Source organism: Ursus arctos, unplaced genomic scaffold (assembly GCF_023065955.2).
Source record: "Ursus arctos isolate Adak ecotype North America unplaced genomic scaffold, UrsArc2.0 scaffold_25, whole genome shotgun sequence".
NCBI classification, from domain to species: domain Eukaryota; kingdom Metazoa; phylum Chordata; class Mammalia; order Carnivora; family Ursidae; genus Ursus; species Ursus arctos.
The window spans coordinates 35,003,186-35,028,123 of NW_026622930.1; the positions used below are offsets into that span (position 1 = coordinate 35,003,186).

At 37.9% G+C, this 24,938-nt stretch overlaps 2 protein-coding genes across 18 annotated transcripts in view; one reads left to right on the forward strand and one right to left on the reverse strand.

The window, feature by feature from the left end:
• The window catches only part of MTHFD1 (methylenetetrahydrofolate dehydrogenase, cyclohydrolase and formyltetrahydrofolate synthetase 1), a 54,200-nt gene extending 53,627 nt beyond the window's left edge, over nucleotides 1-573 (reverse strand). Inside the window, exon 1 of one of the 2 annotated variants that reach the window (XM_026486876.4) lies at nucleotides 339-573. In XM_026486876.4, coding sequence (XP_026342661.3) covers nucleotides 339-379 — 41 coding nt within the window. In that variant the 5' untranslated portion in view covers nucleotides 380-573. The remainder of the gene's footprint in view (nucleotides 1-338) is intronic. The other variant, XM_057318584.1, reaches the window with a different exon arrangement.
• Nucleotides 574-782: 209 nt separating this feature from the next.
• The window catches only part of LOC113246311 (coiled-coil domain-containing protein 170-like), a 45,821-nt gene continuing 21,665 nt past the window's right edge, over nucleotides 783-24,938 (forward strand). The window contains exons 1-8 of one of the 16 annotated variants that reach the window (XM_057318597.1): nucleotides 795-918; nucleotides 4,125-4,223; nucleotides 5,028-5,137; nucleotides 5,617-5,772; nucleotides 6,512-6,681; nucleotides 8,464-8,795; nucleotides 14,812-14,937; nucleotides 24,013-24,269. In XM_057318597.1, coding sequence (XP_057174580.1) covers nucleotides 8,631-8,795; nucleotides 14,812-14,937; nucleotides 24,013-24,269 — 548 coding nt within the window. In that variant the 5' untranslated portion in view covers nucleotides 795-918; nucleotides 4,125-4,223; nucleotides 5,028-5,137; ... (1 more) ...; nucleotides 6,512-6,681; nucleotides 8,464-8,630. Of the gene's footprint in view, nucleotides 4,224-5,027; nucleotides 5,138-5,616; nucleotides 5,773-6,511; nucleotides 6,682-8,463; nucleotides 8,796-12,761; nucleotides 12,994-14,811; nucleotides 14,938-24,012; nucleotides 24,270-24,938 lie in introns of those variants that run through there. The other 15 variants (XM_057318600.1, XM_057318605.1, XM_057318602.1 and 12 more) reach the window with 15 other exon arrangements.

Below are 24,938 nucleotides of genomic sequence, written 5' to 3' on the forward strand. Positions count from 1 at the left end.
TCTGGCAGAAAGCCGTCAGTAGCTGCATTTTGGGGGCACAGTCGGGCCGGTTAAAAGTACTGGTCCAAAACACAATAGCCAGCAGACCCAGACACCAGGCAGCCTTTCTAGAAACTCGGACCGTGCCCAAAGCCCCATTCTGTGACTGCAGGGGGCCGATCTTCAGGTGTGACGGATTCAATACTATGCCCTCCCTCCCCACCGGCTGGCCTTACTCTTGGCGCTACGTGTGTCCCTCTAGCAAAAAAAAAAGGGGGGGGGGGAACGTGGGGACCTCCACACTCTGCTCAGAGCCCTCGCCTGCAGCCCAACATGCCCTAAAAACGACAGGTGCTTACGCGGAGACCACCTTCCCGTTCAGGATTTCCGCCGGTGCCATGGCCTTTATTAGTCCGCTGCCCACGATGGACACGACCAAAATTGAGGATCCACGAGCTCCACAGCTGCGCGGAACAACCCAACCCACGTGTTTAGGGACTACCCCCGGAGGTCGTGCTTCTGCGCCTGCGCCCCCCCACCCCCCGCCCCCCCCCCCCCCCTCGACGAGCGTGCGCAATGCGGAAGGACAGAGGCCCTAATGCAGCCAAGAGCTGGGATTTGGACGTCTCATGCCTCGGAAAGATGGAGGAACTCGGTGATGAGTGGCTGGTGGAAATGATTGGCTCGTGAAAGAAGCCGTTTCAGATTGCGCCTTCGTGTGGGGCGGGGAACTCGCTGAAGAGGGGTGGAGTTTCGAGCACAGCCCTTCGTGGGCGGAGCAGCGGGCGGAGCCCGAGGGGCGTTCTCGCGGGAGAACAGTTTCGCGCGCGCGGGAGCGAGGCGCGTCTCCAGGACACGCCTGGGCGCTGGGAAAGGTGTCGCGCCGGGGGCTGAGGGTGCGTCTTCCCAGGGGAAGTTCTGGGCAGACTCCGGCGCGCAGTACGTGGTGGGGCTCAGGGCTGGCTCGCAGAGGTGAAACCCGCAGGGCGTGAGGCAGCTTCGTTTCTGGCGTTATCGCCCCCGGCGCTGTCAGACTGGTGTGGGGCTCCCACCCCTATTCTGAGTCGGAGGGTCGGGATGGCGCCCCTAACCGTTTTAAAAATCTCGGGTGGCGCCTGCTCGGCCAGGGTCGGAGCCATCGCGCTGTTTCAGGACCCTCTGAGCTGGAGCGCCGCGTGGCTCCAAGTGCCCGGGGTGACCTCGGGGTCCGTCAGTGCGGGGAGGGTCGTCAGCTCTGCAAGCCTAGATTTTGTCAGCTTCCTGGTGCAGATGTAGGGTTGGAGAGGACGCGGGCCTTACGTAAACTAACCCCCGAGCGACCCGTAACGGCAGACACTCCCTCCCCGCGGGCGTCCACTCTGCCAAAGCGAGCTGGGGCGTTTGTGCGCTCTGCCCCAGGAAATAAGCTGCGTTCTTACCATGTTCAGGTTACAGTCATCCCAGGATAGCTCTAAAGTTAAGTTGTACAGGGCACTTTGTTTATTTTCTTCCCTGATATTATTGAGAGAATTAACATAAGGTATGTAAGTTTAAGATGTACAGTGTGATGATTTGGTAGACATGAAATAATTACAATAAGATTACTTAACATCTCCATTCTCTCACATAATTACAATAGCCCTGTGTGTGGCGATAACATTTAAGATCTACTCTCTTAACTATTGTTGGTTATAGTCACCATGCTGAACATTAGATCCCCAGAACTTACTCATCTTATACCTGGAAGTTTATACCCTTTGACCCGCAACCGTATGCCCTGGCAATCACCATTCTATTCTATTTATATGAAACGGGCTGCTTTAGATTCCGCATATAGATACCTTACAGTATTTATCTTTCTCTTACTTCACTTGGGTACCCTAAAGGTCCATGTTATCCTAAAAGGCAGCATTTCCTTTTTTATAGTTGAATGATCTTGTGGGTGGGTGGGTAGGATTGTGTATCACATTCTCTCTATCCATTCTCCCCTCTACAGGTACAGGTTGTTTCCTTATATTGGCTACTGTAAATAATGCTGTAATGATCATGAGGGTGCAGATATCTCATTGAGATAGCGATTTTGTTCAGGTCACTTTGGATTTGACCAAGTATCTAAGTTTCTTTTATAAACCATTTTTTAGGTGGCATGTTTCACTAATGGCAGAGCTCATCTTTTGAACTGTGTTCTTTTTGGGGGGGTGGAGGAGACTTTTGGTAGTTGCTTTTGCCTTATTTCTAAATTCTGAGGATATTTTACAGTAGCCTCATATATGGAATTAGAGCAAATTTTTGCTTTATAAATAACAGTTTTATTGAGGTATAATTTATATGCCAGAAAATTCACCAAATTTAAGTGTACAACTGAATGATTTTTAGTATATTTACAGACTTGTACAACCAACACCATAGTAGAATTAAAGAATTTTGGGTGAAATTTTTTTCTGGTAATTTGCATAGGAGGACATATTAGAAACACAGCTAATCTTCAATAGGACAGGAAAGAATATCCAATGGAAAAAAGACAGTCTCTTCAACAAATGGTGTTGGGAAAATTGGACAGCCACATGCAGAAGAATGAAACTGGGCCATTTCCTTACACCTTTCACAAAAATAGACTCAAAATGGGTGACAGACCTAAATGTGAGACAGGAATCGATCAAAATCCTAGAGAACACAGACAGCAGCCTCAGTGACCTGGGCCGCAGCAACTTCTTGCTAGACACATCGCCAAAGGCAAGGGAAACAAAGGCAAAAATGAACTATTGAGACTTCATCAAGATAAAAAGCTTTTGCACAGCAAAGGAAACAGTTAACAAAACCAAAGGAGAACTGACAGAATGGGAGAAGATATTTGCAAGTGACATATCAGATAAAGGGCTAGTATCCAAAATCTGTAAAGAACTTACCAAACTCAACACCCAAAGAACAAATAATCCAGTCAAGAAATGGGCAGAAGACATGAACAGACATTTCTCCAAAGAAGACATCCAAATAGCCAACAGACACATGAAAAAATGTTCAACATCTCTCAGCATCAGGGAAATACAGATCAAAACCACAGTGAGATACCACCTCACACCAGTCAGAATGGCTGAAATTAACAAATCAGAAAACGACAGATATTGGTGAGGATATGAGAAAGGGGGACCCTCCTACTCTGTTAGTGGGAATTCAAGCTGGTATAGCCACTCTGGAAAACAGTGTGGAGATTCCTCAAAAAGGTAAAAATAGAGCTACTCCACAACCTAGCAATTGCACTATTGGGTATTTACGCCAAGAAGATGTGATACACACACGCACACACACACACGCACACACACACACACACACAAAATGGAGTACTACTCAGCCATAAAAAAATGAAATCTTGCCATTTGCAGCAACGTGGATGGAACTAGAGTGTATTATGCTAAGCGAAATAAGTCAATTAGAGAAAGACAATTATCATACGATCTCACTCATATGTGGAATTTAAGAAACAAAACAAAGGATCATAGGGGAAGAGAGGAAAAAATAAAACAGGATGAAACCAGAGAGGGAGACAAACCATAAGAGACTCTTAATCATAGGAAACAAACTGAGGGTTGCGGGAGGGAAGGGGGTAATGGACATTAAGGAGGGCACAAGAGGTAATGAGCACTGGGTATTATTAAGACTGATGAATCATTGATCTCTACCTCTGAAACCAATGATATATGTTAATTAATTGAATTTAAATTTTAAAACAATTAGGAAAAAAGCACAACTTAATAAAACATAATATAGTGGCATAATATAATAATATGAGGACCTCTGAACACGTGCCATTATATTGTGTTTGACCAGAACAAGTAAAATTAAGAGGAAAATTGAACCAAATGTTCCTGGTAAATTACAGGTAGTGAAACTTCTGTGGCTTATAGTACCAAATAGATATTGACTATTTCAGCTGTCTTGTTTGCTGAGGAAGATGGCAAAACCCCAATTTACAGATGGAGAAATAGACTGAAGGATAACTTGCCCAAGCTGTATAGCTGTTCCTGGGATAGGCCCCAAACCTTCCTTCGTCTCTAAATATATTGCTTTTGCTACCTCTACAGCCTGGTTTTCAATAATATAATAATAATAATAATAATAATAATATCTTTGTATCACCTGCATAATTCATTCATTCATTGAGCAAATAGTTACTGAGTGTCTTCTGTGCTAACAACAAAAAATACTGCTCGTGGTGCTAGAGATACCATAGCGAACCAACAAAGTTCCTGCCCCCAGCTAATATTCTGGTAAGTGAAACAATGATCAATTAAACAAATATATAATTTTAGATATTGAGATGTCATTTTTTAAAAATAGGCAAGCTAAGAGGATGGGTAATAGTGGTTAAGAGGCAGGAGAGTACTCTTTTAGAACTGTAAGAAAGATTTCTCTGGGAAATCTGACTTGAGCAGAAACCTGAATGAAAGGAGAAAGTTGGGGTAATAAAAGAAAGGAGTTGGCTTGAGCAACTGGAAAAGTGGAGTTGTCATTTATTGATTTGAAATAACACTGTGGCAGGAGGAGGTTTTTGAGTTTTAATTCAGTTTTATTAGAGTTTTTCAGATGCCTCTTTGACATCTAAATGGAAATAGATATTTAAGGACAGATTAGGTAAGGGCCCATGAAGGGATTAGGTAAGAGCCCATGAAGGGATTGGATGTAGGTAGAGAGAGGACCAAGGACTAGGGCACTTCAGTATTCAGAATTCAAGGAGGTGAGGAAGAACCAGGAGGGTAGATTGAAAAGCAGAGTGCAGCGTGTTATGAGGAAAACCACAAAGGCAAACAGCTTTAGAAGACAGGTAAAGAAAGTGTATTATGGGAAAAGGGGTAATTCAAATATATTGCAGGTTGGTCAAATCAAGTAAAGATTGAGAATCGATCATTTCACAGAGAATAGAAAGAGAAAATATTTTCATTCAAATGATCTTATTGTCACTTGCTTGAAAAAAAAGTATATCCTTTTTGCAAAAGCTTCATTTTTTACAACCTTTTTGAGGGTAATTTGATAATATCTATCAGAAACTTAAATGTATTTTTCTTTTTTTTAAGAAGGCTCCACGCCCAGCATGAAGCCCAATGTGGGGATTGAACTCACAACCCTGAGATCAAGACCTAACCTGAGATCAAGAGTCAGACACTTAACCAACTGAGCCACCCAGGTACCTCAAATATAACCTTCTTTGACCTTCTAATACCCCTTTTAGGAATTTATCCTAAAGTAATATTTATACTTATACACAAAGATATATTTACCGAAGTGTTGTTTTCAATAGTAAAAAATTTCCATCAGGACAGATATAGTTATTAAAGGATAGGATAGGTAATAGATGTGTATAGATGTATAGGATAGCTTTCACACATTGTTAAGTGATAAAAGCAGATTATCCAATAAAATGTATAATATGATTTATGTTAATACATGTAAAACAGGACTTCTTTGACTACATTATCAAAAGTTGCCTGCTCATTTACCTCGTAACTGTCATATTAGCCTATTTTATTCACAACACCTATCCCTGTGTAGGATGATTTTATTTAGATACTTGTTCATTTTTTCCACCAGAATGTGAGCTTTGTAATACATTTCCTGTCTTGTTCATACTTTTTTTTTTAAAGATTTTATTTATTTATTCGACAGAGATAGAGACAGCCAGCGAGAGAGGGAACACAAGCAGGGGGAGTGGAAGAGGAAGAAGCAGGCTCCCAGCGGAGGAGCCTGATGTGGGGCTCGATCCCACAACGCCGGGATCACGCCCTGAGCCGAAGGCAAACGCTTAACCGCTAGGCCACCCAGGTGCCCCCTTGTTCATACTTATATTCCTGCTGCTCGGGGATGTAATTTTTAGAATCTTTTTTAGGGGAAAAAAAAGAATATTTATTTTCCTAGTTTAGTTATTAACTATTACTCTCATTCCAGTGAATATCACTTCTTGCTGCCTCTTTATCATTTATAAATGAAAATAGTGGAACAGTCATTCTCAACCCTAAAGTCACATTAAAATTACCTGTATAGCTTTAAAGAGAAAAGATTATGTGTGGCCTCCAATGTAGACCAATCTCAAGTCAGAACTGGGGATGGGATCAGGGTATCGGTATTTTTTTGTTTTCTTTGAGATGCAGAGTTGAGAACCACTAGATTAGGTGATATTTGAAATATAATCCTAAGGATTCTGGTATCAAGAATACGTAATAGACACACACTTTCTCTAGAGTAAAAGTATTTCCCAAGAATTAGAATATCAGTGTTTCGGACAAATCATCTTTTGCTTTAGGAATAGCATATTGAATCAATCATTTTCTCCTCTCAAAGTACTTCTCCCTTGAAGAGGTGTAGGTATTGGAGACAAAAATTTAAAATATTTCAAGAATTTCACAAAAGAAAGACCCCAAATTTCACATTTACTGGAAGGTATATTTTCAGTGGGATCGCTTTCTTAAGAGTTCTTAAGTTTACCAATGCTGGATGAAAACCACTTTATGTTTTCACTTCATTAATTAGGGATGTAACCATAGGCCTTACTGCATCCCTTTAGGAGGACTTTTCCCTTCCTTGGACCTCTGTGATGCGTTTACCTAGGAACAGCTTCTTTGATGTGCAAACATTCTACTGGCAGATTGTGCAGTGCAGCCACTCATATTGGACAATTCAGGTTTCTTCTGGGAAGTGAACTGTGATTTGGAATTTTCTCTTTTGCCTGATATGGTAAAAATTTATGGTTTTTACCCTCTGAAGTAAAGTGAAGTATAACATACTATATCTTTCTAATTTGAGGTACCAATAAATCTTATGAGCACATAGAAAAAATAGAATAGTCATGTACAAACCTACCAACACAGATGTCATATGTCATATTATGTCATATGTCATATTGCTGTATTTTATTTACTCTAATCTCCTAACACATTTTTATTATATAAGGTTAATTTGGGAAAACAGGACTATTATCCCTATAAGTTAACTTTGTATTAAGGAATTTCTTTTCCTGTTGGATTCTTTAGTTGTTTAATGTGTATTTTTTGTGCCTACTATAGGATGATAGAATAAACCAGAAATAGATCCTGCTCTTAGGTACCTTTAATGTAGTAGGAGAGATAAGATTTTTACATAATACAATATTGAATCAGATAATAGTTGAAATATAAATCATACACTACAAGAGTTAGAGAAAGAGGGAGATTACCCTCACCTTGCTGGAATCAGGAAATGAGGTGGTGTTTGAACTGATACTGAAGGATTTATGTTTGTGCTTCTAGAGATACAGTTCGGCCCACATAGTAGCCTGTTTTTAGAGGCAATATGAGTGAAACTTCTTAAGTAACTTTGTTTTTAATAGAGCATAAGATTCATAAAATGGTAAGGAAATAAAAGTAAAGAATAGAATTCTTAAGAAGTCTTTTGTCTCCACTCTCATTCTCATTCCAGGACTGAGGAGCAGTTTCTTGTCCCTTTTCATTCACCAAAACTTAAGTTGTTTTTTGATTCTCTTCTTTGGTTCTTAGAAAAGGAATTAATGTAGTAATGATTTTAAGTATTAAATAATGAAAATGAAGAAAAGACTAAAGTCTCGTTAAGAGATATTTGCACTCTATTTATTTATAAAGATTTTATTTTTAAGTAATCTTTACACCCAATGTGGGGCTCAAACTCGCAACCCCAAGATCAAGAGTCACATGCTCTACCGACTGAGCCAGCCAGGCGCCCCAGAGATATTTGCTCTTTAATAATTGCCTTTAATATCAGTAAAACAAAATAATACAGGAATTTCAAAATGGATTTCAGGGTTAGTGAATAAAATCAGGGCTTCATGCTTTCTATTCCATGTTATTCAAATCACACTACCTTGATTTTTTTTTCTCTATGAAAATTCCTGTATTCTGGGAAAGTTCAATTTTTCTGGAAGATACCAACCACCAAAGGAAACACATACCCCGCTTACATGCAGCCCCTCTGCTTACATGCACAGTTTCTAAATTTGCTTTCTCCCCCCCCATATATCCCCCGATCTTGAAAAAGATATCTCCATCTTATTGCTTAATAAACATATGGAAGATGGCTTTCCTCTATTTCTTTTACTTTAACTTTAGAAAAGAAAGATAATATATGAAATTGAACTGGGTAGGGATTATGGATTTAAGGCAGTACTGAAGTTCTTGGGAAACCGAATTTATAAAAATTATAATGTAAAGTTACATTTTACATTCCTCTGAGCAGAAAGAACACTATGAGCTATCAGATGCTACATTATTAACTCATGTTAGACTTTTTATCTTTTGGCTGAATCTCAAGGAATATAGTTAGAGTTCCTGATAGAGAAATTGAAAATGAAAGATATTTGCAAGTCAGGTGTGTGTAAATATGATTAATAAGTAGCATTTAAGTATGATATGAGTGCATATATGTACATTAGCAGGCTGTTTCAACCAGTTACAATTTAAACAGTGGTTTGATACTATCTTTAGAAACTAGATCTGCCTTGTCTCCAAGCAACAGGTTCAGCGGACAGCTCCTTCTGAAGTCTGGCTAAGCTGTGAGGATCAGAAGTGGATCCTTCGTGAAGACATTGCTGTTGATGCTGGGCATACCTCAGCATCAATTCCTGACTGCTCTATGCAGACTGTCCGTGGAAGCACCTTGGATCACCATTACTAGATATGTTTCATGCTTCTTTTATCTCCAGCATGTCAGGCCCTCTCCAGTTTTTAAACCACTCAGATCCAGGAAGGCCTACTACTGGCCAAAGCAAAGGGCTCCATGAGGCTAAGTCATCAAAAGTCAAGCATCTATCAGCTCACACATCTCAGAAAAATAGCCCAGTGGTGAGTTGTACACTGGCATTTATTTTTTGCCCCATTATTAGAAGGTAGAGATAAAACAACTCTTACACAATTGAGAGCTAGAAGAAAGGAAAGTCTAGTTCTGTTTGTCCACTTGCCTGTGCTGCACCCTTTCATGTCTTTGCTATTGAATGACTCAAGACATGAGGTTAAATGATCTTTCATTTCTTTTGATCCCTGGCTTGACCGTAGAAGAAGGAGCAGGGGTGCCTGGGTGACTCAGACAGTTAAGCAGCCAACTCTTGGTTTCATCTCAGGTCATGATCTCAGGGATTCTTTCTTGAGAATTCTCTTGAGGATTCTCTCTCTTCCTCTCCCCCTGCCCCTACCCCCTTCTCGCACGTACACACGCTCTCTCCCTCTCTCTCTTTCTCAAATAAATAAATCTTTAAAAAAAAATAGAATAAGGAGCAGTGAAGCATCTAAATCTAATGGAACCTCAAAGTGGATTTTATCTATATTTTGCCTTTTTCGTAATTCTGACAATTCACTGAGGCCCAACACTCCCAAAACAATATAAAAGTAGACTCTAGAGGGCCTCTAAGTTAATTTGATCCAACCCCACCATTTTCCAAATTAGGAAATAATACAAGAGAGGCCACAGTGATGTGGGGGTAGAACTAAGTAGTCTGAGTCCCATTACTTTCTAGTGCACCAAATTACCCCCTTGATTTACAGCCTTGTTTTATTAGGGCTAGACCATAATGAGAATCTTTCTGAAAATTAAATATCCTCTTGGATCAGTTGATGTCCCTTCCATTAATATTTGTAAGACCATGAGAAAGATCCACCCAGTCTTTACCGTACAGCTCTTAGAGGGTGAAGTCTGAACTTGGGGTGAAGATGGGGGTTAGAATAGTTTATTTCCTCCTACCTCTATTGGCTTTAAATGAGGATGACAAGCCTAGTTTCTTTGCTAGGAGAGGAAATGTTTTATAGTAAAAGTAAATTAGCCAACGGATGAATAGATAAAGAAATGTTACGTGTATATATATATGTGTATACACACATACCCACCACACAGATTTAAATTTGACATTTTTCTCCAAATTTGTTTCACTTACTCTTTTAAAAGAGAAAACTTCTGGGGCACCTGGCTGGCTCAGTTGGTAGCGCATGTGACTCTTGATTTCAGGGTCATGAGTTCCAGCCCCATGTTGGGTGTAGAAATTACTTAAAAATAAAATCTTAAAAAAAGAGAGAGATAACACTTCACTGGTAACAGTTGAAGACTGTTGTGTAACTTTTGATCCCATCCCCAGTTTTTGGGGTGGATGATATAAAAAATTTTAACAAGCAGGATCAGACGTTAACCAGTAAGAATCTTTGCCATTCCTAGCACTGGCCCAGGCCCTGGAGTCCCTGCTGTTGAGCATTAGGCATCTTGGTTACTAGAGTGAAGGGGGGTGAGTGCACCCAGGGTCTGAGGTGGTGAGAGACGGAGGGGTTAAGGCAGCTGCTATTACAAGCCTCTATGAAGTGTTATTTGACCATCTTGGACCTTTTTCTTTTTTTTTTTCTTTTCAGAGATAACTATTCTGAACTAAGTATATAACCTTTATGTTCTTACGTGTATGTGGATACTTCTGTTTTGGGCATTTAAAAAATTACATAAATGGTATTCTAGACATAGTTTTCTGCTGTGCTATTTGGATTCAATCTTATGTTTTTGAAAGTTGTTCTTTTTGAGTCATGTAAGCTTAGTCTGTGCACATTAACTGCTGCATAGAATTTCATTACAAATTAATATATCACAATTTTTATACATTTTATTTTTTCTTATGTAAACAAGCTGCAGTGAGTATTCTTATCCAGCATGCCTCCTTGTCCATATCTTCGAAATATGAAATAAAACGTAAAAAGCTGTATTTGAAAAAGCTACCTACAAAAAATAAATTACAGGGTGACTATTTCTTGTTTTTATAAATTAATAGCCTAATTGGATATAGTAGTTATTATTTTTATTTTTATTATTGGTGTTTTTATTTTAATGATATTGCAAAAAAATAATGTACATTTTCTGTACATGCCTTTCTTAAATGTTGAAAGCTAAATATGCACTGACGTATTAAGAGGGAATAAAAAGTATTATTAAATACGATTATTTTAAAAAATTGTAATGATATTGCAATGTACTAAATAAGACACCTAGCACATTTTAATCAATGTATTCTTGTGTTAGATCTCAGGTATGCTGTCAAGTTAGTCATGTTAGTTCATGGTACATTAAATTCTTTCTGTGCAAGGTTCCTCTTCCTTTTTTTTTCCATCTCCATTTCTGTCTCCTCTCAATCTAATATGTTTGATATATGTCTTTGAATATATTGGCATCTTTTTAAAGTATGCTGTTTTGTGTATGAGTTTATTTTTAAAAATATGTCATACTTAGAAATAATAAAATGTATACACACAGATTAGATAATAAGACAAGTACCTGTGAACCTGCTTCCTAGTTTCATAGAATATTGCCTGTACCAGAGACACTTCCTGTGTGCCGCTTCCTAACTGAATCCCTTTGCGGCCACCTAAAATTCGAAATAATAGATATTTTATTTTTATTTTAACTTAAAACTTTCTTTAAGTAGGCTCCATTCTGGGCCTTAAGCCTAGCGCGGGGGTTGAACTCACGACCGTGAGATGAAGACTTGAGCTGAGATCAAGAGTTGGACCCTTAACTGACTAAGCTGCCATGCCCCAAAGCAGTAGATACTTTGAATTTTGTGTTAGTCATTCCTTGTTTCTCTTCCTAGTTTAATCACCCTTTATGTATCCCTAATTAAAATTATTTGTATCCATTTTGAAAGGTTATTTGAATGGAATTATACTGCTTTTATTCTTTTGTTACTTCTTTTGCTTTGTGAGATTTGTGTCGATGTATGTACAATTATTAATAATTTTAATCATTGTGTAATATTTTATTGTATGAATATACCGCAAGTTATTTATCTGTTAAACTCTTATTTGACATGTGAGTTTTCTTTTTCTTTTTGCTTTTTCAAATAATGTTGATAATCTTTGCTTTTAACTGGAAAGTTTAGTCCATTTACATTTATTGATATTACTATTTGGATATATTTCTGTCATTACATTATGCCTATTCTATTGTCCCAATATTTTTCTGTTTCCTTTTCCTTCCTCTTATCATGCCAAAAGCTGATTATATTTTTGTTTTGTTGTTTGTATTAATTTTTTTATTCCACTTTTTCCTTTTCTACTAGTTTAGAAGTTATACGCTATATGTCTCCTTAGTAGTTATATTAGCTATCTTAACATGTATAATTAACAAAGTAAACTGAAATTTTTATGTTACTTCTGAGAAATCTGAAGATTTTATAGTGCTTTAAACTGTTTTTCTCCTCTCAATGTATATGCATTTTTTTGGTCTTGTATTGGTTCTGTTCTTTATTTTCAACCCCACAAATCAGATTTTTTAAATTAATGCTTATTTAGATATACCCACACATGTACTATTATTTTTTGTCCACTATTCTTGCTTGTATTTCAGACTTTGTGAGTTAATTTTCTATGTGAAATCTGTCCTTTAGAATTTTCTTAAATTAGCGCATATTGGTAAATTCAGTTTTTGTTTGCCAAAATGTCTTTATTCTACCCCATATTAAAACATAATTTCATTCAGTATAAAATTCCGACTGCCAGTTATAATCTATCCTTGATCTGAAGAAACACTACTGTTTTATGCACTATTACAAAATTTAAAAATGTTGCCACCTAACTTATCCACAATATGAAATGGCACCAACTTTAAGATGCACCCCAGTTAGGGGCACCTGGGTGGCTCAGTCAGTTAAGCATCCGACTTGCAATTTTGGCTCACATCGTGATCTCGGGGTTGCGAGATTGAGCTCTGTGTTGGGCTCCATGCTTAGCAGGGAGTCTGCTTGGGGTTCTCTCAGCCCCTACCCCCCCAAATAAATAAATAAATCTTTTTTTAAAAAGATGCATCCCAGTTGCAGAGATGTGAAAACTTGTGTCTCAGAGTCAGTGAAAGATGATCTATTTTTCTTAGTGCATTACAGCTATCATTTTGCTGTTTTCTAGCATCTGTATTATTGAGAAGTCATTCACCAGTCCAACAGCTATTTCTTTGTAATTATCTGTCCTTTCTATTTGCTTTTTAGATATTTCTTTGATATTCTGCAATTTCATTATGAGTGTGTAGGTAAGGAATTCTTTTTTTTAAAGATTTTATTTATTTTATTTGACAGAGCGAGACAGTATAAGCAGGGGGAGCAGCAGAGGGAGAGGGAGAAGCAGGCTCTCTGCTGAGCAGGGAGCCCGATGTGGGGCTCCATTCCAGGACCCTGGGATCATGACCTGAGCCAAAGGCAGATGCTTAACCATCTGAGCCACCCAGGCACCCGAGGAATTATTTTTACTCTTCTTGGGATTTGCTAGACCACTTTATTGATACCTTTCAACAATTCTGTAAAATTCTCAGGCATTATGTCTTTAAATATTGCCTCTTCCCATTCTCTAAGTTATAAATTTCTTAGGCTCCGAATAGACATATGATAGACCACCTCATGTTCTTCTCTGTGTCTTTGAACTCTCTTTTACATTTACCACTTATTTTTCCCTATATGCTGTTCTCTTGATAATTCCTTCATATAAATTCACTCATTCTTCAGCTAGGTCTAATCTGCTCTTTAAAGTGTCCATTCAGTTTTTGAATTAAAATTATTATACTTTCCATTTCTAGAAATCTTATTTGGTTGTTTTTTCCACCATGTTTATTCTTTGTGGTCTTGTGAGTTATTTATATTTTCAAAATTCTCTTTTATTTCTTTATCTTTTTATGAAAGATTTTTAAAATTTATTTTTATTTTAATATATATATATTACATATATATATACTTATATATGTATGTATATATTTAGAGAGAGAGAGTGTGCAAGCGGGGTGGGGAGTGAGGGGCAGCAGGAGAAGGAGAGAAAGAATCTTATATAGGCTCCATGCTCAGCGCAGAGCCCAACTCAGGGCTCAGTCTCATGACTCTGAGATCATGACCTGAGCCAAAATCAAGAGTTGGATGCTTAACTGGCTGAGCTACCCAGGCACTCCAAAGATTTTATTTTTAAGTAATCTCTACACCCAACTGAGGCTTGAATTCACAATGTCAAGATCAAGAGTTGCACTCTCCACCTACTGAGTCAGCCAGGCACCCCTCTTTTATTTCTTTAACTAGTTAAACAGTTATTTTGTATTCTCTTGTGCAGTTCTATTTCCTGGTATCTTGTTAAGCATAAAATTCTAAAACCTGATAACTTTAGAAAAATACATTTTGTTCCTTTAGTACATTAAGCACCATGTGAAACATTTAAACACTTCTTAGAGATTTATGTTAATACATTTTTCTTGGTTTTATTTGAATCATATAAACTTTGCTCTTAACAAAGTTATACTAATTACAATTACACTTTGCACACCCTTTTAACTATAGGAGAAGATACTGTATTACAGGTAAATATGCCCTAATCTTTACCCTCAGTGTAGGTGTGGAAGAAACATAAAATTATTGATTTACTGAAATCAGATTTTAAAAAATTAATTTGTATAATAATATAATGCATAAGAATTGGTTTGTAACCAAAAATAAAACAAATACTGGTATATCTTTCATCAGTGGCCTTCTAATATTTCAAGTTTCTGTAACGGTTTTATTGGATGTGAGTTGAAATTTCCCCAGATATATGTGTTTTCTTGATTCCTATACTCTTAGAAATTATATTTACTTAGATGTGCTTTATTTAAGGTGTTATAAATTATCAGATAGCAATTTTTTAAAAAATGTAAAGTAGTCTTTTAGGTCAACATGTTACTTGTTATTTTCCTGAGACCCACAGCACCTCAAAATGAATATTTTAAAGTTGTATTCTGTTTAAAGCTACTTATTTGAGCTTGTGTGGGTTAGAACATTGTTGGTTTTGATCAATAAGGTACATGTTTAGTTAATTAATTTGTAATTTCTCTTTGTAGGCTTGTTTTGATCCACCTGTTGTGATTCCCACCAAGAACCCAATGATGTACAACAAAAGGGCAGCTGACCCGGTCCGTCCTGACCTTACTGGTTTGCTGGTGAAAAACAAGAATCTTTTAGCTGAGGTATATGGATTATCTGAAAATAAAATGCCAAGGGAAATTATATCCTCTGTAAAAGTAGGGAGAGAAACATTCTGATAAGGGGCTCTAAGTATTATCTTAACTCAGTTTTGCTTTTTTCTCCATATTGAACTGTCTTATCACTGAGGAGCACTAATTTACACCCAAATCTGTCTTTTGCCAGATAAATCCTTCTGAAGATCATATGTAGTTAAGTGCTTTTGAGTTGACTGCTAAATGTTATAATGTTAAAATAGTGTTTAGGAACTGCCGTGCTCAAAAGTTTTGTAAAAACAATCAATTATATGCTTTAAGCATTTTTTAATGGAAAGGTTGAGTTCCTATTTAAAACATAGCACCAAATGTCAAATATCCACTAGTCTTTTATAATACTTGATGAAACGGGGCTCCTGGGTGGCTCAGTGGGTTAAATGTCTGTCTTTGGCTCAGGTCATGATCCCAGGGTTCTGGGATCAAACCCTGCATCACGCTCCTTGCTCAGTGAGAAGCCTGCTTCTCCTCCCCCCTCTGCCTGCTGCTCCTCCTGCTTGTGCTCTCTCTTTCTCTGTCAAATAAATCAATAAAATCTTTAAAATTAAACACTTGATGAAACGTATGAGTAACATCAACAGATGAAAAAGAAAGAAAACACATTTGTAGGAAATGACCTGACTTTTCCCTTAACACCCGGTGATGAACTAGAGAGTATTTTTGGGTTTTTTTAAAGTTTGTTTATTTGTTTATTAAAGTAATCTCAACCCCCAATGTAGGGCTCAAACTCACAACCCCAAGATCAAGAGTTGCATACTCTGCTGACTGAGCCAGCCAGGCGCCCCTGTAGGAATTCTTTAGTTGAGCTCAAGTGCCCTCAGGCTATATGTTGCAAGAGATAGTCTTATAGATAACCATGATTGAATCCCAGAGGCCCTCGTCGTTGTTAGAGATACTGGCTGTTTATGCCGGCACTGCCTCTGTGGTCAGTTCAGTAAAATGTTCTGAATGCTGATGTTATGGGACACTGACCAGCCTTTCAAATAAGTAGCTAGCTATGGAGTGTGTATGAGTTTGCTAGGGCCGCCCTAACAAAGTACCACAGGCTGTGGCTTAAATAATAGAAATTTTTCTCACAGTTCTGGATGCTAAAAATCCAAAACAAGGTTTTGGCAGGATTAGTTTCTTCTTCTACTTCTACTACTTCTCCTCCTCCTCCTCTTCCACTTCCTCCCAGACTTATTGCCATATAATTGGCATATAACATTATGTAAGTTTAAGATGTACAATATGATGTTTTGATATACATATATTTTGCTAAATAATGACAACAATAAAGTTAATTAGTACTTCCGTCACCTCACATAATGACTTCGTGTGTATGTGTGTGTGGTGAGAAGGTTAGTTTCTTCTGAGACCTCTTTCCTTGGCTTATAGATGGGCGTCTGTTCTCTGTGTCTTTACACAGTCTTCCCTCTATAACTGTGTCCAAATTTCCTCTTCTCATAAGAACATCAATCATGTAGGCTTATGGCTCACCCTAAAGATTTCATTTTAACTTAATTACCTCTTTAAAGACCCTGTCCTTGGGGCACCCAGGTGGCTCAGTCAGTTAAGCAGCAACTCTTGATTTCTGCTCAGGTCATGATCTTGGGTTCCTGGGATCGAGCCCTGAATTGGGCTCCACGCTCAGCGGAGAGTCTGCTTGAGACTTCTCGCTCTCCCTCTACCCCCCCACAAACTCACGTTGCTCTCTCTCTCTCAAATAAATAAATAAATCTTTCACCAAAAAAAAAAAAAAAAAAAAAAAAAAGCCCCTGGGACGCCTGAGTGGCTTAGTTGGTTAAGCCTCTGACTTCAGCTCAGGTCATGATCCCAGGGTCTTGGGATCAAGTCCTGCATCAGGCTCCTTGCTCAGGGGGGAGCCTGTTTTTCCCTCTGCCTGCTGTTCCCCCTGTTTGTGCTCTTGTTCTCTCGCGCGCTCTCTCTCTCTCTCTCTCTCTGACAAATAAATAAAATCTTTTAAAAAATAAAATTAAAAGTCCTTGTCCTCAAATATAGTCACATTCTGAGTCACTGGGGGTTAGCACTTCAACATATGAATTTTGGGAGGACAAAACTCAGCCCACAACAGTGGCCTTATTCCTTGGGGCCTCTTTTCTGGTATCTCATCTATCAATAGCCTGACTCCAGGCTTTATTTAAATATATAGACATAGAGGGGTACCTGGCTGGCTCAGTTGGTTAAGCATCTGACTCTTGATTTTGGCTCAGGTCATGATCTCAGGGGCATGAAATCAAGCTCTGAGTCAGGCTCCACAATCGGCGTGGGACCAACTTAAGATTCTCTCTCTCCGGGGCGCCTGGGTGGCACAGCGGTTAAGCGTCTGCCTTCGGCTCAGGGCGTGATCCTGGCGTTATGGGATCGAGCCCCACATCAGGCTCCTCCGTTATGAGCCTGCTTCTTCCTCTCCCACTTCCCCTGCCTGTGTTCCCTCTCTCGCTGGCTGTCTCTATCTCTGTCGAATAAATAAATAGAATCTTAAAAAAAAAAAGAGTTGTATCATTATTAAAAAATACATATTTAAAAAAAAAAAAGATTCTCTCTCTCCCTCTCTCTTTGCCCCTCCCCCTCACTCGCATGCACTTTCTCTCTCAAAATAGAAAATATATATATCTATAGATATGTAGATAAAAACATATTTCTTTCAATTTTATTTATTCTAATATTTTCCTTCCTTTAGCATAAAGGTGAATAGAGCTTAAATTTAAATGGAGTTTATATAGATACAATCCATTTTATGACACTGGAAAGATTTTTTTTTTTTTTAAAGATTTTATTTATTTATTCGACAGAGATAGCGACAGCCAGCGAGAGAGGGAACACAAGCAGGGGGAGTGGGAGAGGAAGAAGCAGGCTCATAGCGGAGGAGCCTGATGTGGGGCTCGATTCCATAACGCCGGGATCATGCCCTGAGCTGAAGGCAGACGCTTAACCGCTGTGTCACCCAGGCGCCCCCTCAAAGTACTTTTTAAAAGCAATTCTCTACATGTACATCTGTCATTTGGTAACTATAAATATTCCTAATCTATTTATCAAAGCAGATATATGAAAGGCTTTACAAGGTGTCATTTTGACTTGGCTTTAGATGGTATATATATTAGTAAAATAATCTAGTGATTTCAACAGAATACCATCAGCATGAGTCAGCTTTCTCTTTTCCACTAACCTATTATTTAATCCCACAGGAACACAATTGTCTTGATAAGGCAGTTTTTCTGTACACTGCATGAATTTAAAATTTTTTGTTATAATCAACTTTATTTCTTTGTGGAACATACAAAAATAATTATCATGTGTTTCTGCCCAATAATGGAGGAACAGGTGCAAGAGGGGCTATATTTAAGAAAAGCCAGATATGGAAGTGATTAATATTAAAGTGTTCAGTTGGTGATTGTGTTGTCTAGTTTAGGCACTGTGATGTTGAATTAAAACTCTTGCATAGTGATGGATAGGTTTCTGTAGGAATAAACAGGAGTTAAACAACTTGTAAAAAAAATGTTACTGTTAATATGTATAGTAAGTCCTGGTGTGTTAAACTTAAAATAAATTTAAAGTGTTTTGCCAGTATTTTTAGTTTGATTTTTCATGGAAATTTTTTATTTGTGAGGGCAATATGACTGTATTTATGGAGTTAAGATGTTTTTTCTTTCTTTAGTAATAAGGCAAATAGTAGACACCTGGTAGATGTACCCCCTGGAGGGGGTGAGTGGAGGCAATGCCAATTTTGCTGCTAAAGAAAAATATAGCAGAACCAATTATTATTAATTTTAATTGCAGTTTTTATTAAGATAATTGAAAAAGCACATGCAGTTTTAAGAAATAATAGAGAGAGATCCTTTATACACTTTGCTGAGTTTATCCCATAGTCAATTTTGCAAAATATAATATAATGTAACAACCTGAATATTGACATTAATGCAACACGGCCTACCCAGTCCACCAATCTTATTCACATTTCCCTGGTTTTACTTGTATTCATTTGTTTGTGTGTATAAAGTTCTAAACAGTCAGTCAAGATACTGAACAGTTTGAAGACCACAAAGATCTTTCCTGTTGCCATTTTATATTCACACCCACTTCCTTCCTACCCTCAACCCCTGGTAACCACTAATCTTTCCTTCCTTCTAAAGTGTTGTCATTTCAAAAATGTTTTATACTCAAAAAGCTAAACATAGAGTTATCATATGACCTTTAAAAGAAGAGTGATATTATATGATGTGAAATTACAACTAAGGAGAATAGGTATCCTTTGCTTATGTTCTTGGAACATTCTGTTCATACCACTAGTATTGTACCTGTTAAGTTATATTCTAATTATTTGTTTTATAATTGGTTTCCCTGATGAGCTGGGAAATTTTTGAGAGTTCTTAATTTTTCTCCTGTCACATGAACATATAAGCTACTGAAGACTTGTTGGTCAAATAAAGAATGGCTTAGGTGCTAGATGGGAAGCAGGAAGACCAAGTAAGAGATGGACAGTGGGGCCCTAAAACAAGACAAAGGCAGCAAGGCAGCAGGCATGGGGAGAGAGGGATAGATATGAGAGACATATTAGAGGTAAAATGAACAGACCTAGTAACTAGAGGGAAGGATTTAAAAAAGGGGTTAATCAAAAATGACTCTGATCTAATTAACATGTTTTTACAAAAATGTAAATGAATTTTGAACTTTCCATTTTTAAAACATTTGATCTTATTATTAAAAGGTCTTTTCTAAATGGGTTTTTCATGAAATACTTAGCCCATTATTTTAAGTAAATAAATTTATGATTAACTAAGTCAGTCTTAAAGCAGGCTCTGATCTGCAATACACAGACATAGGGATGCAGCAAATCATATTTTGGTAACAAGTAGAAACTGACAAATGAATACCTGGGGAAAGGAGTGAGCATGCTCAAAACAAACAAAAAACACTACAGGGGCCCATGGCTGACTTAGTAAGAGTATGCAGCTCTTAATCTCAGGGTCATGAGTTCAAGCCCCACGTTGGGCATGGAGCCTAGTTAAAAAAAAAAAAAATGCTACAAAAGAATAGCTCCTTTGTAATAGCTAACATAGGAGTAAAAGGTTTTACTTGTATGAAAAGTAAGAAGGGGGAAAAATCTGACCCTAGAGTTTATTTACCACAAGTTAGAAAAATTCAAACCAAACCATTTCATTATCAACTGGTGATGGTGAATTCTCTTAACTAATCACTCCTTTTCTCTAGGGAGAATTTGTTTAATTTACTATTTCACTAGTGGTTGTATTTTATTCTAAGAAATTTTAGTTTAATGATACTGTAATTTTTTTTAAAGAATTCCTTTCCTCACTACTTCAGACTGCAAAACTGATTCCTATTCAGAATTTTGTCTGAATGTCCTAAAAACCCAACTTCATATTACAAGCCATGTTCCTCTATGGTAGGAAGGCTGTAGTATCCTTTGAGAATTGTTTAAGGGTCAGGACTATAGAGCAGCTTTTAATAATGCATATTTTGGGGGAAATGGAGTAGTACTTTTTAAAAAATATTGGTCTGTGCCAAAAATGGAATTAAAAAGCAGTCTAAATGATGAAGTCAGTGCGACCCTGGAGACTGTGGGGCTGGCCAGGAAGTGTTCATTCAATTCCAGACTCTTTTTCACCCCGGGAACATTTATAAAATGTAAGATGCATTTAAACCCATACATTCATTTACATCTTTTGTGGTCATTTAAAAACACCCCCCCCCCCCCCGCCGCAGTATAGGATTTGTTACATCCAGTTTAGCACAGTTCCTTAATATCAGCACAAGGAATGCCTCCATGCAAGAGAAAAAGAACCACCAAAGAAAACTGGAAAGAAGTAATCAGGGAGGGAGAGAAAAAGGAGTTTCACAAATGCCAAGGATCAGTCATGGATTCACTGCAGAAAGCAGAAGCCACCTTAAGTATTTCAAACCGAAAATGATTTAATGCAGAGAATTATGTATACAAAGTGATTGGAAGGTCTGGGTGTGGGAGCCGGGGCCAGGACTAGATGAATGAGTTCAAGGACACACACCGTGGATGAGGTCCTGAGGTCAGGAAGTTGCTGCTACTGTCGCTGAGCCTTCATTTTATTTATTTTTAGTTTTTAAAGATTTTATTTACTCATCTGAGAGAGAGAGAGACAGAGAGGACCAAGGGGGAGGAGCAGAGAGGAAGCAGACTCCCCACTGAGCCAGGAGCCTGACTCAGGCTGGCCCCAGGACCCTGAGATCGCAACCCCAGCCATGACCCCAGCCCAAGACTGAGCCAGACACCCCTGCTGAGCCTTTACTGCACAAGGCACAGCTGCTTGTCAACCTCCACGAAGCTGTCAGCTAAGTAATTCGATATTTTTCTCTGGCTCCTTGACCTTGCTTATCAGCATAATTCGTGGTGGGAAAATGGCCTCCTCTCTATTCTAAATTTCGTGGGAACGCATCTCTTTGGTGCAGCTCAAGTACGCATAGCCTAGCTCTCAAAGCACAGTTCCCCAGACCAGCAGCATGAACATCACCTGGGAACTTGGTAGGAAAACAAATTCTCAGACCCCATGCCAAACTAGGAGCTCTGGGTGTAGGCCTAGCAATCTGTTTTTTAATGAACCCTCCAGGTGATTCTGATGCATTGCTGAAGTTTGAGAACCATGGGCCTAGAGAATCCTGGCCCCCATAAGGGCTCTGGAAACAAAGTTTTATTTCTAGTTCTGCAGAATAAGAAGACATCATAGGGTGGGAATGGATACCAAGTGCCAATGACCATATCCAGGAGAGAGCATGGCCAGTGGTGTCAAATGCTTTAGTGACATGTGGAATATGATGATGACTGAAAAGAAATGATTGAATCTGATAAGGGACCACTGGTGACTTTTGAGAGAAGAGTTTCCATGGTGGAGAATAAGGGATGAGAAACTGAATGAGATAAAAGTGTAATTACAGTGTATGAAGAATGAGCACAGAGGATTCTTACGGTCGATGTGGCTGGGCAATGAAGAGAAATGGGCTTTAGCTTGAGCTCAAATCTTCCACTTCATCTTCATGACCTTGTCTGTGCCCTCTACCACCTCTTCTCCATTTCAGGTATCTTATTCACTTCTGCAGCTAATTAGGGAAGTTTGTGGAGTGCCTTTTGTATGACATAATTTCAAGTTCCAAGGGAGCACAGACTTCAATTTAGTGTGTACCTGCAATTTAGTTGTATGTTTTCAATTTAGTCTATTATATTTTTGTATGTGAGAGACACTATGTTAGGTCCTTGATATATGTTATTTTTATTTCTTACAAACACAATGTGAGGTGGGTAAGAAAATTTGACTGACTTGCCTATGGCCACAGTTTATCTTGTTGTTCCTCAAATTTTGAGGTCTTTCTGTTCTTTCATACTTTCTTTCTCTATAAACTCCACAGCCTCACTGAGGTGTCTGTTTTTAGCGGTGATGTAATAAAAAAGAATATGTAAAGGTATGTTTTGAAAACATATAAGGTTCATTTTATTGTTTTAATTTCACAGAATTTTTAAGAATTAGAACATATTTTATACACATACTGGACTAAAAATTTAGTTTAAAATGCCTGGTCTTCCCACTGCCTGTGCTATTAGGAATTATAGCATTTGTCATTAATGCAATTTTTTTCAATAACTAAATATTCCTGACACTTTTCCGGTTATAAAGCTAATGATTTTTTATAATGTCAAATCAAATTTGCCCCCTTTCCCCTCTTTTACAAGTTTATCAGGATCATACAAAGTCTATTAAGAAATTTAAACAAATTAGGTTAAATTGAAAGTTAACTGACCCCTGAATGTTAGCAGTACCTCACTTAATCTAGTGAGCTTTCTTCACTTACCAGATGGAAGAGCAGAGGCTTTTTTAAAGAAGATTTTATTTATTTATTTGACAGAGAAGATAGAAGGAGCCAGAGAGCATAAATGTAGGGGCAGGGAATGGCAGAGGGAGAGGGAGAAGCAGGCTCCCCACCGAGCAGGGAGCCAGCCTGACTCTGGACTCGATCCCAGGATTCTGGGATCATGACCTGAGCTGAAGGCAGATGCTTAACCAACTGAACCACCCAGACGTCCCTGGTCTTTTTCAGTTAGCAGCTTGTGGCTCTCTTCTGTTGCTTCCCCTCTCACAGGCCATCACTTTTCAAAACTTTATTATTTTTTCTTTCTTTTATTTGCCTAAAAAAATATAGTCAATTTAAGCTTCATTATTTCTCCTCACTCTCCTATCCACCCATTTCTCTGATCAGCACAGACAAGGCCAGGAAACAAATGGTATATACATAGGCATCTCTTTAGGAGAGAGGCCTCTGAACACATTCCCCTTCACAACCAGCATAAAGCAAATATCTATGGCCAAAATGTTAAGTATTTGTTTTCTGCTAGGAATTCTAGAATTCATTGTTGGTATAATTTACTCTTATAACAAGATTTAAACAACTTTAATGTTGATAAGAATAAAATCACTTAGTCCAAATCCTATGTGTCATTTTGATATGATTTTTTTAAATTACACTGCTTTTGTTTTTATTTTATTTTTTAAATAAGTTTACGTATTTATTTAAGTAATCCCTACAATCAACATGGGGCTCAAACTCATGACCCTGAGATCAAGAGTTGCAAGCTCTTCCAACTGAACCACCCAGGCCCCCCTTGAAATAATGTTTAAAATACGTGTAGCATTGGAATATACTGTTAGATTTGAAAGTCTTCATTTTATTGTATAATAATGTATAATTAGGGCATCTGGGTGGCTTAGTCAATAGAGTGGCTGACTCTTGATTCAGCTCAGGTCATGATCTTTCGGGGACATGGGATCGAGCCTCGAGTTGGGCTCTGCACTCAGGAGTCAGCTTGAGGATTATCTCTCTCCTTCTCCCTTTGCCCAACCCCCACTTGCTCACACACTCTCTCTCTAAAATAAATGAATAAGTCTTTTTAATAAACAATGTATAACCTAAATACCCATAATGATTCAAAGTCATGAGTTTTCTAAAATCAAAATTATTATTTTAAGTAACATTTCCTTTTCTTATTAGCTAAGAAATCTTCAAAACAAGCTCCTCATAAAGGAAACTTCATTGCAAGAGATGAAGAATGAGCTAGAAAGTTACAAAGAAAATAATGTGCAACAGTCTTTCCAGATAATGTCCCTGAAAGATGATATCAAGGACCTAGAGGAACTTATTGCTTCTTTAACCAGAATTAAATCTTTGAAAAACACCAATATTCAGAATCTTGAAAGAGGCAACTGGGATCTAACTGAAAGAATTAAAGAACTAGAAAACCGTCTAAGGTAGGAAATTTTCTAGTTTGTTTTCAAACATGTCATTTGTCATAACCTTGAAAATAGTATATAAACTCCATATTCCTGATTGATCACAGAATTTAAACTTAGTAGGATTTCCTATAATACCTTTAGTCAACATTACTATGTTCAAAAAGATATTTTTATTGAGATATAATTCATATACCATTAAAATTCACCCTTTTAATCAGTTGTACTTCATTAAGAAAGAAAAGAAAAATTCATCTCTTTAAAGTGTACAATTCAGAAGTTTTTAGTATATTCACAAGGTTGTGCAATCATTACCACTATTCAATTCCAGAACATTTCATCACCCTCCAAAGAAACCCCATGTACATTAGCAGTTACTCCCCATACCACTCTCTCTCTAGTCTCTGACAACCACTAATCTACATTCTTTCTCTCTGGACTTGCCTTTTCTGGACATTTCACATGAATGCAATCATACAGTATATGCCCTCTGTGTCTCACTTATTTCATTTAGCACAATATTTTTAAGATTGATCCATGTTGAAGCATGAATCCATATACTTCACTTCTTTTTATGGTGGAATAATATTCTGTTGTATGAAAATACCAAGTTTCCTTATCCATTCATCAGTTCATGGACATTGGGTTGTTTCCCTTTTTTGGAGGGGCCTTATGAATAATGCTGCT